The 16263-nt window shown below is 33.6% G+C and overlaps 1 protein-coding gene across 1 annotated transcript in view; it reads right to left on the bottom strand.

The window, feature by feature from the left end:
• Positions 1-16263, bottom strand: part of LOC143255315 (uncharacterized) — a 29770-nt gene that overhangs the window by 11382 nt on the left and 2125 nt on the right. The window contains exons 2-6 of the mRNA XM_076510780.1: positions 11305-11503; positions 10515-10787; positions 5194-8351; positions 4333-4518; positions 947-1023 (exon numbers count right to left, since the gene is read on the bottom strand). Of these exons, the coding sequence (XP_076366895.1) occupies positions 947-1023; positions 4333-4518; positions 5194-8351; positions 10515-10787; positions 11305-11503 (3893 nt within the window). The remainder of the gene's footprint in view (positions 1-946; positions 1024-4332; positions 4519-5193; positions 8352-10514; positions 10788-11304; positions 11504-16263) is intronic.

Below are 16263 nucleotides of genomic sequence, written 5' to 3'. Positions count from 1 at the left end.
TTAAGGATAACTTGACAAAGGAAATAGAATAATAAATTATTTTAAAACTTACAAGATGAAGAAGAAAAATAAACAATATTCAGAAAATCATTAAACCGAGACGAACAGAAAAATGTATATTATTTGATATCAATAATTCGACTCTACGTCAGTTTACAATATAACACACGCAAACAAAGAGTAGAAAGAGCAGATAATAATGGTTTATGTCAAGTAGCATCCTACAAGAATCATTAGCATAAGTTCAGTTTCCATAAGTTTAATAAATGCTGTTTACTACATTTTCTTCTCATCATATATATTTGGTGTACATGGATGCACATCTTAATATATTCTTTGAGTAACATTATGGTTTCTAGATTATAAACCAGAGTTATTGGAAAATAACTATTAGAGGATATAAGTTATTAGACTTATAAAACAACGATGAGCAAAATTCATAACAATGACCAACAAAAATAATTTTGAAAAAGTTTCAGAATGACTTTATGTTTATCGACTTATTTTAAAAGTAAATATGTTTTTCTAATAAAACACAAACCAGATAATAATAAGTATTGTCAAATTCTAGCCCGGTTACAGCACTGGCGTATACAGCATTTTAACACATTTAACCTGTTGACTGCCAAGTATTTCAGCTGCTACGGCAACGCCAAACCAAGTTCAAAATACAACTCTATTGCTTCTTCATTTTGCAACTTTTTTTTCGTGACGCCATTTTGGATCGAAAGTGAAACAATTTGTAAGTCAAATGGTGCTGGCGTCTAGCGTTGAAGTTAGGTATTATTGAGAACGAATTAACTCGTCTGTGGCACTGTGTTACCGATCGGCTTGGACGAGTTATCTCGTCTACGGCACTGAACAGGTTAATGGCGGATAGTTTGATAACAAAGTCTTTCAAATGGTATGAAACTATATTGACCAAGATTAATAAACCATTCGTTACCTTTTGTTTTTGCCCTTCGTTATTCTTATTGCAGTTTAATATTTGTTCTACACCAACAACGATGTTCTTCAGGAATCCTGGAGGAAGCAATTAACACCGTTATTTAAACAGATTATTTACTTATATACATATGTATATATACTTATATGTATTTCTGATAAAAACATTACGTACAGTGAAAATGATATTCTTTGGTACGTTCAGCGCTTTTAAACAGTCAAGTATTAAATTGAACAAAACAAAAATAGAAACAAATAATTATGACCGAAAAACTGTAAGAGTAATTGAAACGTTCTTTTCATTTAAATTCACAATGTGTCAGAACGAACCATTTTGTCAAATTATATTGAAGGGTAAAGGGGCATGAGTCAATCAGTTAGACTACAGCATGAGGAAGAACATGGCATACGTTGGTGCATTTGGTGTTCTTGTTAACATTAAACATTTAGATTACACAGGAGCGGGCCGCGGGTGATATGTAAGTGATGAGAATTCACACAGTAACATTATAGATTTTTGATGTTAACATTTGGTATGCTCTATATTTATAGAAGCCACTCTCTGTTCGTGACGCTCACTTTGTTGTTAACATTCAGACTAGGTCAGTAAACAATCTTAAATGGAAATATCGCGTTCAAATTCTAGTTGAATGAGGATTTGATTTTCTTTTTTAAGTATTCATTCATATCTTTCAGAGCAAGATCTTACAGTATTATGAAAAACCAGAATGGCATAACAGTTCACATTGGGGATTTAAGTAATTTGTTATATTTCAATTAGAAACAATGGATATCAGTGTTGTTATATTGAGCGACGATAATGTGGATGCTTAGTCTTCCAAATCACAGAGGAGGTGGGATTTTATGTTATTGTTTATTATGTTTCATTTTTATATATTTACTATATTTACAGTAAATTCTTTGAATGTATTCGCAAAAATGCGAATACCATTATAAATTAAATTAGAGATCATATCACACTACAGATAAACAGCAGACACGCCAGAGGGCGTTACCTGTATTTCGGACTTAGAGAAGGGGTAGGGGTATTATGTCATAAAAACGATGAAATTATAGTTCCTGAAATTGTACCTGAGCGGCGTGTATAGTTCGATACCAGACAGAGTGCTATAATTTCTATGCTAATTCGTTGTATTGTATAATGAAATATTAAAAATTTCATACTTTTAAACTTTAGTGAATAATGAAATGTCATACATTTCACTTTTATGTAAGTATCATAAATTATAGTTAAATCGATTTTTCATTTTGAAATTTTTTAAAGCTGACCGATACAATCTGAACTTTTTTCGGATACAGTGTGTAATAGCTGTATGCTAAATGACAGGTTATATAGAACCTCTGATTTTAGACTAACCGCTGTATCAGCGGGGGACAGTGGAAGTATAGTAACAATGTCACAGAATATTTGTTAAAATCCTACAGACTGTCATATACAAATAATGTTTTTAACATAATTGAATACAAACATTAATTTTATGAGGATATATATTGTGTCAGCCTTTCTAAAACACGTGTAAGATAAAACTGTAAAATATCGTGTGTAAAGTCAACTTACAGCATAAAGTCAGACTTCTGAAACTGTAAGTTTAATTTTTACTTATGATTTGATAAATATTTCGTTAAAGATGTGATGCACGTTGAGACAAATCAAGAAACAATTTGTTTTAGTAACATACTGTATATGTTGAACACCATCCAATTTGGTAAAACATGAAATAAAACTAAAAATATCTTGCGTATTAAATAATTGTCAAAAATCTTTGAAATAATCACTTGATTTATAATTAAAGAGTCAAACTGTAAATTTTAATTATTTCCTGATATTTTACTTTTAGAACAATGTAAATATAAATGGTTAGGATATTTATAGAACTAATGCATTAATGATAACCATCCTTTTTAGGATTATTCACAAATAAATAGTCAGGAAATTAGTGACAAGCGTCTTTTTACGGTGATTTAAACATATATTTTCAAGAAATGTAATTAACTAGCAATTCAGTGATTTTAAACTGGCTGTTTTAATTACAATCAGGCCTCACTTCATGGAAATATGAAAGATGTCCTCTATTTTTCTCTCTGTCTGGTATGGAACTAGAACTTCAAACCCCTCTAAGATAGCTACGTCTTCTGAAAACACTTTATAGAATTACGGCATCATGACCATCTGTCATGGCGGCCTAGTAACAGGAGCTAACATCACGCCCTTTCGTGACAATTTGTAAAAATATGACATCATCGTCTTTGATGTTATCAGTTTCTCCTCCATCCCTGATCCCAAACAAACGTGCAGCGCCTTCTAGCGGTGTACCGTGCAAATGGGAATATAACTACTCACCATTTTCTGTGTATCAAACATAACTTAAATATCTTTTCAACTAAATAGATAGTGGCACTATAGATTACTATTGATGTTTTAAAAATAGACAAGATATTCTTAAAATTTGTCTCACATCGTATTAGCACTTTCTTGTCAAAATTATACCCTTATGCAATTACACTACACCATCATATTTTTTGCCTTTGTCATCATAATTACTAAATAATATCTGCTGACATTTGACCACGGAAGAATATTTCTTTAAAAAATACTTGTTGCTGTACATTACTAGCACTTATCATCACATGAATGGCCTTCAATTACATGATTTGCATAACAATAAATCAGTGGTGACTGACTTTATAATAATGATAGTATCTTTTTCATGACTATAATATTACAAATTCAGTAAAATTGAATTATCTTTGCATATTGAAGAGAAATAAGTTATTGATTGAAATTTCTCTGCTTTGCTACGCCTATAGAATTTTATAATACCTTTTGTTTCCTTTTTTTTCCTAAATAGTGTGAAAGATACAGGCAGTCCATGATACATCATTCAAATAAATCGTTTGTAGCGCACAGGCTACGGTTTTGAAACTTTATTGATCTTAGGTGTTGCATTAACCTGTAAAAATTTAAATACAATCCAAAGCAAAATCCAAATGTTTAACGTGCTTGATAGTTTAACTTATTCTCTGATTATGCTTACCCATTTCAAATATTCTCTTTCTTTATAAATGTATAGATGCAAAGCTCACGGCTGTCACTTTATTTTCAATTTTCAGTTTTTAATTGCACAAAACAACTTATTGTCAGATTGTTTGCAGTAATCTGTAAAGGTGGTTCTGGTGTAGGCAAATACCTACTGTTGTAATAAAAAGGAAACTAGCGACGATCTAGAAACTTGATTACAATCGTAACTGAAACTTGTAAATCTCTTAAACATGTTTTATACACGTATGATTAAAATTTAGGGATGCATTCGCACTCGTTGCACTTTTCGTGTCTATGCTCATGAATGTTATAATATAGCATTGTACCTGTTTTTTGCTTCAGGTTCAGTGCTAAGGCATCTGCAACTCGTGGAGTGTTATTTACATCCGAAAACACTGAAGAAGGTGTCAGAGTAGCAGATGACCCTTCTTGTGGCGATACTACAAATTCCTCTGGTGGATTTTCACATTCGTCTTCACTATTTTGTTCATCTATTGGAAACTCTTCTGAGACTGTCAGTAACAAAACATTGAATACTAACTGAGTATTCACAAAACGTTAAGCTTAAACGTACATCCTTGCCAAAATCTGAATTCTAAATACAGGGTGGCCCGTAAGTCCTTACCCATCCATATGTTATTATGTTATGTTAAATCACACATGTATTATAAATCTGTTTCTTTTTTTTTCAGAGAATTATGGCCGATGTAAGCCAATTTACACTTGAAAATGTCTCACAGAACATGACGTCGCATAATATTATGCAGCGAGAATGAGGGACAGCACACAGATACACTGGATACATAAGATATATGGATGGGTAGGGACTTACGGGCCACACTGTACACGTTTCGTATCCTATACTGAAACATTTGTTTAAAAACTACAATCTCATTACCATGTAAGTATGTGGTATCGATAAAAGAAATAGAAAATATGATTATAAATATACATTATTTAAACTTATGTGGATGTGTAAAATCCTGCATACAGTAAAATAATATAAACAATTACTGTGCATAACGTTAACTGAATATTCGCAATAGTTTTAAGAAAGAGTGAAATATTTACATATTTTTAGACCACAAATTTATTTATTGTTTTAATATGTCTGCGGTACTTACATTTTAAACTAACATCTCAAGTAGATATAAAGTTTTTTAAAAACTAACTGTAGAAGAACTTACTCTTATGTACAACGTTGTCATTTGTGGCACGATTGTTTACTTCAATATCTAAATTGTCGTGAAACGTAACTGACTTCTTTCCTCGTGAATAGCTGCAACAGTTCACTTCATCTTGTGATTCTGGTTTTTCTGACAGCGCTGCCGTCATCAGGTTCAAACTTGTGTTGGAGTTACGTAATAACTGCAATTGGTCGCAAAGCTGATTGACTGGAGAGGTAATTGAGCTGAGACTGATAGAACTACGTTGGCTCCCTCTTTGATAATTTTTACCAGTATTTAAGTTATTGTTATTATGTTTACAACAAGTTTGGATCTCTGGATTTTCTTGTTGATCTGTAACTTGTTGAATTGGTTGTAGTGAGAGACATGTTGAAACATAATCAGTTGAACAGTTTTCGTCTGAATGGACTTTTATAATATTATTATTAAGTCCTTGTTTCTCCATAAAATCTAAATATGTTTTTATCAAATCGTTTTTATTAGCAGTTTCTGCATGTTTACTGCCTGAAAACGTTTCCGTCTGAGATTCGATGTTGTTATTATTGATTGATGTTTCTGTATTTTTAACTGAGTACATTTCATTTTCAGATTGTATTCTTCTATCAGTTGTGTTTTCTAAGGATTGAGAACACTGATAGAGTTGATTAAGTCTTCGGAAGTCTAAATGTGAAGACATTTCGAAACCTACATCACGACTTCTTTGTTTGTTACAATAACTTGTCAGTGATGACTTTCTCAAAATGCCTCTTCTAGAATTATTTTCACTTTTACTGACTACGAAATGTGAATGTGAATTTTCACTGCCCCGAGAATTTGACGTTATAGAGGAAACACTTTCACCAGAGCAAGAGAAATCTTCTTCACGGTAATTTTTACTCCGGACATGTTCATTGCAATACCTGTTAATGTCACTCGAACAACTACAGTGAAATCCATCGTTATCAATGTACCCGTGATTTTCGCCGCTGTCTTCTGTTTCTTGATGAATTGATATGACGGATTTCAACTCTGTGGGAAGCAAGACACTTAATGATTCCCAGTCTTTGATATGACTAAAAGTTTGATGGGAAAGGTTTCCAAGGCTTCCAGTGTTTGGTAACGATTTGTCTTTTCCAAAAAAATCTACTTGTTTGTTATGGTTGCTGATGAGCAATGTTGGGATATTATCAGTTGACTTAATATAAACTAAGTCTTTTCCTTGTGATGTACGTCTAAGATTTTTCAAAAAACTCAGATCAGGTAAAGAATAGCTGGGATAACATACATACACTGTTTTATTCTCAGACTCTGTGGTGCTTGGAAACCTTGAACTCACAGGAGATAGATATGAAGGAAACAGTAATTCACCAGTCTTATCTCCTAAAGAATCTGTGCAGATTTGCTGAACACTGAAGTTTCCTCGACAGCTGCTAGTAGATGTGTAGGATGTTTGTATGGCGCGATCTTTGACGTGTAGCGGAATTTGTGTACCATAACTTCTGGTGGTAGCAATTTTTACAACTGACTTTTGTTTTAAAACAGGAGTTAAAGCACAAACGTTATTGATAAATGGTTGCGAACTGTTGCATAATATTTCTACACAATTTGTTTTATTTACAGAATAACCACTACAAACATGAATAGTATTTTTAGAAATGCGATTTTCTCCACTGTTGTTTAACAGTTCTTCAAGACTGGGAAGAGGCTGAGTGGAATTTTCTTCACTATAAAAGTATGCAGGGATCTTTACATTACAGTTCAATGTCTTGGTCTGAGTTCCTTGGGAGATGCTTTCTGGTATTAACTCAGTGCATTTCTGTGATAATTTATTGTTATGGTTTATGACACAGATATTCTCTGCGAGTGTTTTTTCTACTTTATCACTGAGTAGAAAGTTGTTGATTCTCCGAACTGTATTGTTTTCTGCCACAGGTTTTGTCATAGCTGTTTTATTCACAGTGGCATTGTTTTTACTGGCAGACGCATCGTCAGATGTACTGACATCACTGCCAAATGGATCCCTGCCCTCTACAAGTGAATCTTCTTCGTCTGTCTGCTCGTTTTCTTCCTCCTTGATACTATAAGAGCGGGTAGAAGTGTGTTTTATCAAAGGACCTTCTATCAAACTATCTTCAAAGTACTGAGAACTACTACCATCACTTTCAGAAAAAGATTGTTTACGATTAATACTTTTAGGTTTATTTGTATTAAATACATTGGTGTTGTCATTGAATGATGTTTGAACCAGGTTATTATTAAGTTCGTTGACGTGGGCATTTAACATGTTTGTTTGCCTTCTGGGATTTTTATAAACCCTTGTTTGTTGCTCCTTTGTACTTTCACTATCCACAAGCGTAGTATCTAAACTATAACTTTCAAAACTATTTTCAGTCTCACGATTATGTGTCCTTACAGAAAATATTTCTCTACACATATCTCCGTATTTCTCATTATCAGAAATACTTTTGTTGGGATGAATGGCAGGATACGATAACGTACCATCTGCAGATCCAGACTGACTACTGGATGCTGAGATAGAAAAACTCTCTGACCCAAAATAATTTTTGTTTCTAATAAATAGTTTAAACATAGGTATAGAATATTTGTTGTCTTTCGCTTCAGTGCGTTGAAGAGAATCATAACAACTCCTGTGAAGTTTGTAAATAGGGACATTTGCTATAGAGTTAATTTTAAATTCCCATTCTCCCGTGTGTTTCTCTGCTAAAACTAAAGAATGTTTGAACAGACTGGGTAGACTTTTGCTTCTAGAGCATAGACATTTAGCAGAGAGTGTTGGGAAAATAAGTTTTTTAGAATTCTTTATTTTTTCCCAGGTTGTATACAGTAAATCTGACTGTACCATAGAGGTGCAAGCCGGTTTTTGAGGCTCATGATATTCAGTAATCATTTTTGTTCGTGGAATGTCTTCTTTGTTTTGTTTCATATCCATCGTATCTGAATCATCTGATAGCTGAGTCCCACTTCCTTCGAATGCGATAGTATAATTACTCTTGTTAGCTTGACAAGTATCAGCGATACTGCGTTCATCCAGAGACGTGCAATCTAAACTATCCATAGAGGTGCTGTTCACGTTTAAAGGTTCCTTTGCTGGGGAAAACAGTGGCTCGTCTTTACAAATAGATCCTTCTGCCGACTCATCTTCTGACAAACTATGAGGGCTGAAAAGATGCAACACAATCATTGTTTATGGCTCCATTTATGTGGTTGTTTGTTTTTGAATTTTGCGCAAAGCTACATGAGGGCTACCTGCGCTAGTTGTCCCTAATTTAGCAGTGTAAAACTAAAGGGAAGGCACGACCCTTCGCCAATTCTTGAGCTACTCTTTTACCAACGACTAGTGAGTGAGATTGACCGTAACTACATAATGCTCCCACGGCTGAAAGAGCGAGCATGTTTGGCGTAACGGGAAATCGAACCCGCGACCCTCAAATGACGAGTCAAATGCGTTAATCATCTCCCCATGCTGGGCCTCAACTTATGTGACCATGCATTAATCATATTGGTCAATCTTACTCAAAATATTTATGCATGTGTTTGTCTATATAAACATAATAATATTTTAAGTGCATATTCTCGACTTTTCAAATAACATCAAACAAAACATTAATAATACCATTCCAAAGGATAATTCCTTAGCATGGCAATATGGTTTTAAAATAAACTCGTCTAACAGTTACGGAGTGATGTTTCCTGATTCATTGTGTAATTAAATCCAATGAGTCAAGAAGGACCATTCTATGAAATCTAGATAACTACAGGATTTAGTACCTGAGAATAATGGTGAGGTATGTCTAGAATTTTTTCAAATGTCTAAGGGAAATGTAAATAGGTATTAAATATTAAACATACCTGGACTGGTTCTATTTCCAAATAAAAAAGGAAATAATTGTGAATATTCAATAACGAATTTATTAAACATTGTATTTCTGAATAATTAATACGGAATAATCAACAAATGGTCGTGAAACATGAATGATATCATCCAATATGACCATCTTGTTTGTCTTAAAGGTGTGTTCTTCCTGCCTGTCAATCCAAATTCACGTCTAACGCCATAACAACTAACGCTCTTGCCAGTTTAACTATTTGTTCTTGTTATATAACTTTCACTAATGGGTTGGACTTGTATGAGAGTAAAGAACAATATTTGTAAAACTAACGCTTAGCATAAGGCTTCGTTTCATACACAATATAAACATTAAATTTCGAATCATTTAACAGTTTGCAGTGATGTGGAAAATGTAGTTTAATAAAAAAGGTTTACAAAACTTGCTAATTTTACTGATCAGTTTGTTTTGAATTTCAAGCAAAGCTCTGCTAGCCGTCCCTAATTTAGCAGTGTAAGACTAGAGGGAAGGCAGCTAGTCATCACCACCCACCGCCAACTCTTGAATTACTCTTTTACCAACGAATAGTGGGATTGATCGGCACCCCACGGCTGAAAGGGCGAGCATGTTTGATGTGACGGGAATTCGAACACCCGCGATCCTCAGATTACGAGTCGAGTGCCTTAACCACTTAGCCATGCTGGGCCTTATTGTTCAGACAGAATTAATTGAGTCGTTTAACTAAATCCTGCAAAATTTTGTTTTAAACACTAATTTTGGCTGAACACAATCTAATAAGACATTCTGATAAAAGTAATTTAAACCCCACATGTAAATATTATTTTCTTTCCTTTGACTAGTTACAGTTTTTACACTAAAGAAAAACATTTTAAGCAGGTAAAGATTATTTTTGTATTTAAATCAACATTCAACAATATAACAACGTTTTGAAGCTTATATTGTTGAAAGTTGCTTTACATACATACACATTACCTGATTAAAACTAAAATACTTGAGAATAATCAAATTTGCGATCAAAATGTCATACCAGTTTAAATATATATATATATTCTTAATTTAGATGCTTTAACTTGTAAACATTAAACAAAGCGTTACTTACAATCAATAAGTAAGCTCAAATGAAACCATTCATAGAAATGTTTCCTTTCCCAAATTGCTCATAAATAAACCTATCACTACCTGATGTTGTACTCAAAATTATTTATAACATATGTACTTGTTCCTAAGTTATTGGCGTAATGGTTCGCTTAATCAACACTTCATTCTGTACCAACTCTTGTGTCTTTCACATGCATCATAAAATGACACGAATTAAAAAAATTTAAGAGTTGAACAGTAGCAATGTAAATTACAAATGGTGTATCTTCCTCTACAAAGCAGAAGTACATATTCATTAATAGTTTTCTCCACTGGTACAAATAAATTAAACAATTACAAACTTCTTAGCTCAATTTTCTCTTTTCTCACAATTACCTTTCAGAGCATTCCAATTCAAAGCCATTCAGAAATGATGCTGACATCGATGCGCAGTTTTCTCCAAGAGAAAGACATTCTGCGTCACTTCCGGTGCTGTACACTCCTGGGAGAGATAGAAGAGAATTGATGTCCTCCGAACAAAATGTTTCCATATCGATTTCTGCCAAACTAGCATCCAGAGTTTTAGAAATATCATCGTAGTTTAAACTATCTTGGTCAGGTGAGAGTGCGTTTATTTGTTGGTCCAGTATTAGGCTTACGTTTAGTTCTCTGCAACAGAAAAAAATAATACTAATAATTTTTTCAATTTCTTTCAATTTTATATAAATAACTTCCTGAGTTCTCTTTTCTTTTATTCGAAAATTTCATACATTTATCGGCTGGGATGTAAATTAAGCGATATTTATTGATGAAAACCGTTTATCTGCTATTATGATAGTCTTAGTGAAACTAATTAAATTCGTACATAATATTCTATTTTTTATTTTAAAAAATATATACACAAACACACACACAGATACGTGTGCATATTTACAAACATACCGCATTTCTATTTTATTTTACCTGTTTCATACAATTCAAATATTCTTAGCGCCCAAATTTATTTTTCAAATGATATTTATTTCAAATAATGTTCTATTGTTCTAAGAAAAGAAAATATATGATATTAATGTAAATAGCTCTCTGTAATCCTCAATCCGTACTGAAATATTTCTCACGTGCATAAAAAGATAGTGTTAATTTTGCATATGATAACCTGTTATATGATACTGAAATGAATACACACTTGTTACATTCGTCATCCAAGCACCACTGATACCCTCCACTATCTTGAAGAAAAGAACCTTCACTCTCGCTTGTCTCTTCTTCTCTCTCTTTGTTCGGGTCATTAGGGAGAATACAGGTTTTATCATGAGTTGATTGTGGTTCTTGTTGAGCTTGCGGGCTGATTGCAGTTGTGTTCTCCGCGACAGGCTGACTTTCTTCTAATGTTTAGGAAACAAATTTGCTAATGAATAACATGCCTAATTAAGCACGATTAGATAGTTATAAAATAGTCAACCATTACTTCATGTTGGCCATTTTATAAATGAATTGCTATGAAGTAATTTTTTTCTTCTTAGATTTCTTTGCTGTTTAGCGCAATGTGTAAACAGTGCTGTGTTCACCACAATTATCGTAACCCGGTTTTAAGCGTTATAACCCTTCAGACATACAACTGTTCCTCTTGTATTTCTCATGACGATTGCAGTTAATTAAATGGGATTATTAGAAAACATATGATTTTCTTAAATGAATAAAGAAGCGCACAATTTGATAGTACTTAAGCAAGAATTTACAGTGATATTCATAAACTTGTGAAAATATACTATATACAATCATAATACGAAACTATTTTTAATAGACTAACTTCCTGTATCTTAGGAATACATTGATCTTTTTTGAATTTTTTATCCTTTGAAACAAATATAATTTAACCAAAACATTTCAGAGAAAGAAACGAATGTCAAAAAAATTATACAGTACTTTTCAGACTGTAGTTTCTTCTTACGTATTATAAATTTGTATTAGAGTCAATTATTCTTTTTTTTATATAAGTAACTAGGTCTTGTCGCTTTTTCATTAAACAATAAATTATTCCTAACACCATTTTATTGACACTAAATTGGCGAAAATACTTTGTAATATGTCCTGCCCAATGATATTTAAACCCTACCTGTAGTTATGAGGTAATAAAAGGAGAGAACGAGAACCTATACTAAACATTTCATGTGATCACGTATTACATACATGAATATATACTTTCAACAATTCAAATATTATCATTATAAGTATAATTTAGATAGTTATAAAATAAATTACTTTCTGTGACAAGTACACATTATTTCAGTAGTACTAAATTACTTGATCCTAGTCTCGGCATGGCCAGGTGAATTAAGGCGTTCGACTCGTAATCTGACGGTCGCGGGTTCGAATCCCCGTCGCACCAAACATGCTCGCCCTTTCAGCCGTGGGAGCGTTATAATGTGATGGTTAATCCCACTATTCGTTGGTAAAAGAGTAGCCCAAGAGTTGGCGGTGGGTGGTGATGACTAGCTGCCTTTCCTCTAGTCTTACACTGCTAAATTAGGAACGGCTAGCGCAGATAGCCTTTGTGTAACTCTACGCGAAATTCAAAATAAACCACATCAAGCCAAATCCTACATGATAATGATATGAATTTGTTTTTTTACGAGATGCAAGGACACTATCACGTCTTTTCATATACTTGACAGTCATTTCCAATATTGACGCAAAAATAACGATTATATTAAAGTAACAGCTGCAAAACCCACAGAAACCCCACACAGATGAAGTTAGAAATGTCAGTATGTTCTCATAGCAGACTGACTCCAGTTAAGATATGAATACAATTATTCAATGTGATATGTGTGGTAATCTGATATGTGCTTGAGGAAAAAATAATTGAGAGGCTGTTAATTCTCGTTCTTTCCCAAAACCACAGAGATAATGAATAAGGACTGGTCGATCTTGTAAAATGCATATTTGGAGATTACATCATTGATATCAAAACGTGTATTCAAACAGCATAGATAGCTAAGTAGCTTGTCACGGGCAGTACAGTGGCTTTTAGGAAAAGCTCTGTTTTACTGTTGATACAAACGTCTTCAAATGTTCCAACAAATGAATGAATATCTAAAACGTGGGAATTCAGGAAAAGTTAGTGACAGAAAAATTGAAAAATTAGGCTTACAAGTGAAACATGTTGAACATGAAAATCAAGTTCAGGACATCTACTGACCAGTCCAAAGCTATTTTCCTTGATTTGGTCAAATGTCAGGTTAAAATGCACCATTCAAAGTTTGGTAATGCTACCACAAAAACAGAGACTAGAACAACGTTGGAAAGCTTTCTGAAGTATGGAACAATTTTGACCACTCACAAATTTATGTCCAATTTCCATCATATCACATCTATGTCAGAATACCTTCAAACAAGTGGGTATGATGTAATTCAGGCTTCGAGGCAAATACAAGTATATAAAGTTCAACTAAAAGCACTGGAAAACAACAAGAAAAGCACTGTAGCTACAGAAGATTGATTTGTCAGAGAAATGGACGAAATTTTGTGGAGTGTTCATCGGTCAAATCTTTTAGATGTTGAGTAATGGCATCAAGGTGTCAAATGAACTAGTTGTCCAAAGGAAAATAAAGTGAATAGAAAGTACAATGAAACAAGATATTTAGAAGGTGATATTGTTGTATCATATTCAGCAAACCTTATTTCATCCCACACACAAATCGAAACTTTCAACGTAGTGTCTGATCATGCAATAGAAAGTCTAACGAAAAATATTGCAGAATATGATCGACTCTATTCTGACGTGTAGGGTTTTCAACCAATAGACTTTTGCTGACATAACCAGAAAGAGCCTCACTGTTGGATTATTTTGATGAAAGCTATCTAACACATCCAGACATTCACCTGTTCATAATAGTGAAGATACATCAACGACAATTGTAGCATTCACCCATAAAAAGTCAGTATGGAATATGAGCATACCTTCTTTCCTTATCATAATTACTACCAGTGATAATCAAACACTCTCTGAAGGTGTGTGATTATTCTGTCTTTAATATCTGCTGTACTTCAGTGCTGTATCAATGATCATTCTAACATAAAGTTGGATAACTGATCATTCATAATTATACAACAATACTGTGACTTCATCCTTCCTAAAACATGTAACTGCCTCAACTAATGCTTCTCTTTACTAAACGAAAAAACTTATTTCATCCATGTACCCTATAATAACATTATATGGCACCAACGCTCTAGGCTTCATCTATAATAAATAATGGAGGACAACTTTTGTACACCAGAGTATTGTGGCTTCCTTGTTCTCATATACTTGTGCAAAACTTCACCTTGCTCAGGAGCTCAATATTTAAATCAACTACACTCAGAACCAGATATTGTACAATTGTCTCTATAAACCAGCCATTCGAACCAGTTACCCGCCTGAAACGCTTCTGAAAATGGTCCTTTGAACGTTGGGATAGTTATCTATTCTCTTTCACTCGTAGGAAACTGTATTTGTGGTCATATTATGTTCCTCGTGACTTATCAGCCATTACCTATCTGTACTGTCCTCGATTGTGCAGGCATAACGTGGTAGGCATGCCCAGGTACTTCAAGTCTCATGCAAGTAGTCAATTTTTATTCCAGTGTTGTAGAGCAAAATGTTACCGTTGGCATCTCATCCACCAGCTATGCCTGATCACAGACTCTCTGTGATCCATGGTTTCTTTGACAGGTATAACTTCTGGCTTTGAAAGGCTCATCACTGCCCCATTGTTCACCTACTTCACAATTTAATGTCTGCCATTTCACCTACCAGTGAAAGATCTCCAGGTGGCAAAGGTCATTCACTTGTGGCGCCTTCAATCTCTGTTAAGTATTCTTGGTTAGATCTGATTAGAGCTTGGGTTGAGTTACTGTGGCTGGCAAAGATTTGGGATTCCTGTGTAAGCTATCTCATTCTAACCTAAACTCTAAAGATGCCACACCACCACACACTCATTTTAATTTTCAAGAAAAGAATATGAAAAGGTAATTATTAGTACATAACACATCAATAGCTCTTTTTGACTTGTTGCCTACAGTGAATTAAAAGTCGTGACCCTTTGCAATACTGACAAAAGTCCAAAGTAAATCAACTCCTACACATAGTTATAAATCCTTCAAGTTGTAGAATACGCCATTCCCGACAATACGAAAGCCATTATTAAATTAATAACACAAGAGTAACAGAAAAGGACAATATACACATGCCAGCAGAAAACAGAAATCTTTGAAACAAGATATATTATGATCACAGCAACAATATTTTCTTTTTCCTCTCCACTTGTTAGCATGTTATTGTAAAACTGATTATTTTTATAGCAATAGTATAAGTTCCTACAACAGATCCAACAATATATCTACTTCAAGCTAATACTGTGTTTCTTGAATACCTGAGTTTGTGAGAATTAAATAAAAAGATTGGACATGATGTAAAACACCAAAAAGTACAATTTTTATAACAATTTAACACAAACGTAGTGTATGTACGTCCTTCAAACGATGATAACTGTGGTTTTTACTAGGTTGTAACTACTATATTAAATAGGTGAAGAACATCTATCGGACCAATTAAAATTCAACATTCCACACTTCACAAGTAGCATCAGATAAGTGCTCATGATATGAGTAGTCATTCTTATTCAATCACAGGAGAGACTATATACTCCCAGCTTCAGGTTTTCTAGACTAAGGGGAAGGGGGGAAACAATAGGACATATTGTTAACATGGAAGGGAAGGCAGCGATATTTCAGAGGAACCGACCCCTCAACCTTTTACCATTGTCCCTGAACACCGAAATATCACCTTATCTATCATTGAAGGATACTGTTGTGTTCGTTATTTCAGAGCATGTATCATTACAATCATACTTTCAGGTGTAGAAAAGAAGTGACCTGAACAGAATGGCAAGTCAACAAAGGCAGCTAAAACGAAAATAAAAATAACTTAATGACTTTAGTGAACATGTGTTATATGAAAACCTCACACATTCAAAATAATTGATAAATCTATAATAATATTATAATAAAATAAGAAAGTAAAAAATCCATTGTATTTCAAACTATTAGTCATGTTAACCACCATTACCCAATAGCGTAGCGGTATGTCTGAGGGCTTACA

This window comes from Tachypleus tridentatus, chromosome 7, assembly GCF_004210375.1.
Source record: "Tachypleus tridentatus isolate NWPU-2018 chromosome 7, ASM421037v1, whole genome shotgun sequence".
Taxonomy (NCBI): domain Eukaryota; kingdom Metazoa; phylum Arthropoda; class Merostomata; order Xiphosura; family Limulidae; genus Tachypleus; species Tachypleus tridentatus.
This window is presented reverse-complemented; position numbering and strand designations above follow the sequence as displayed.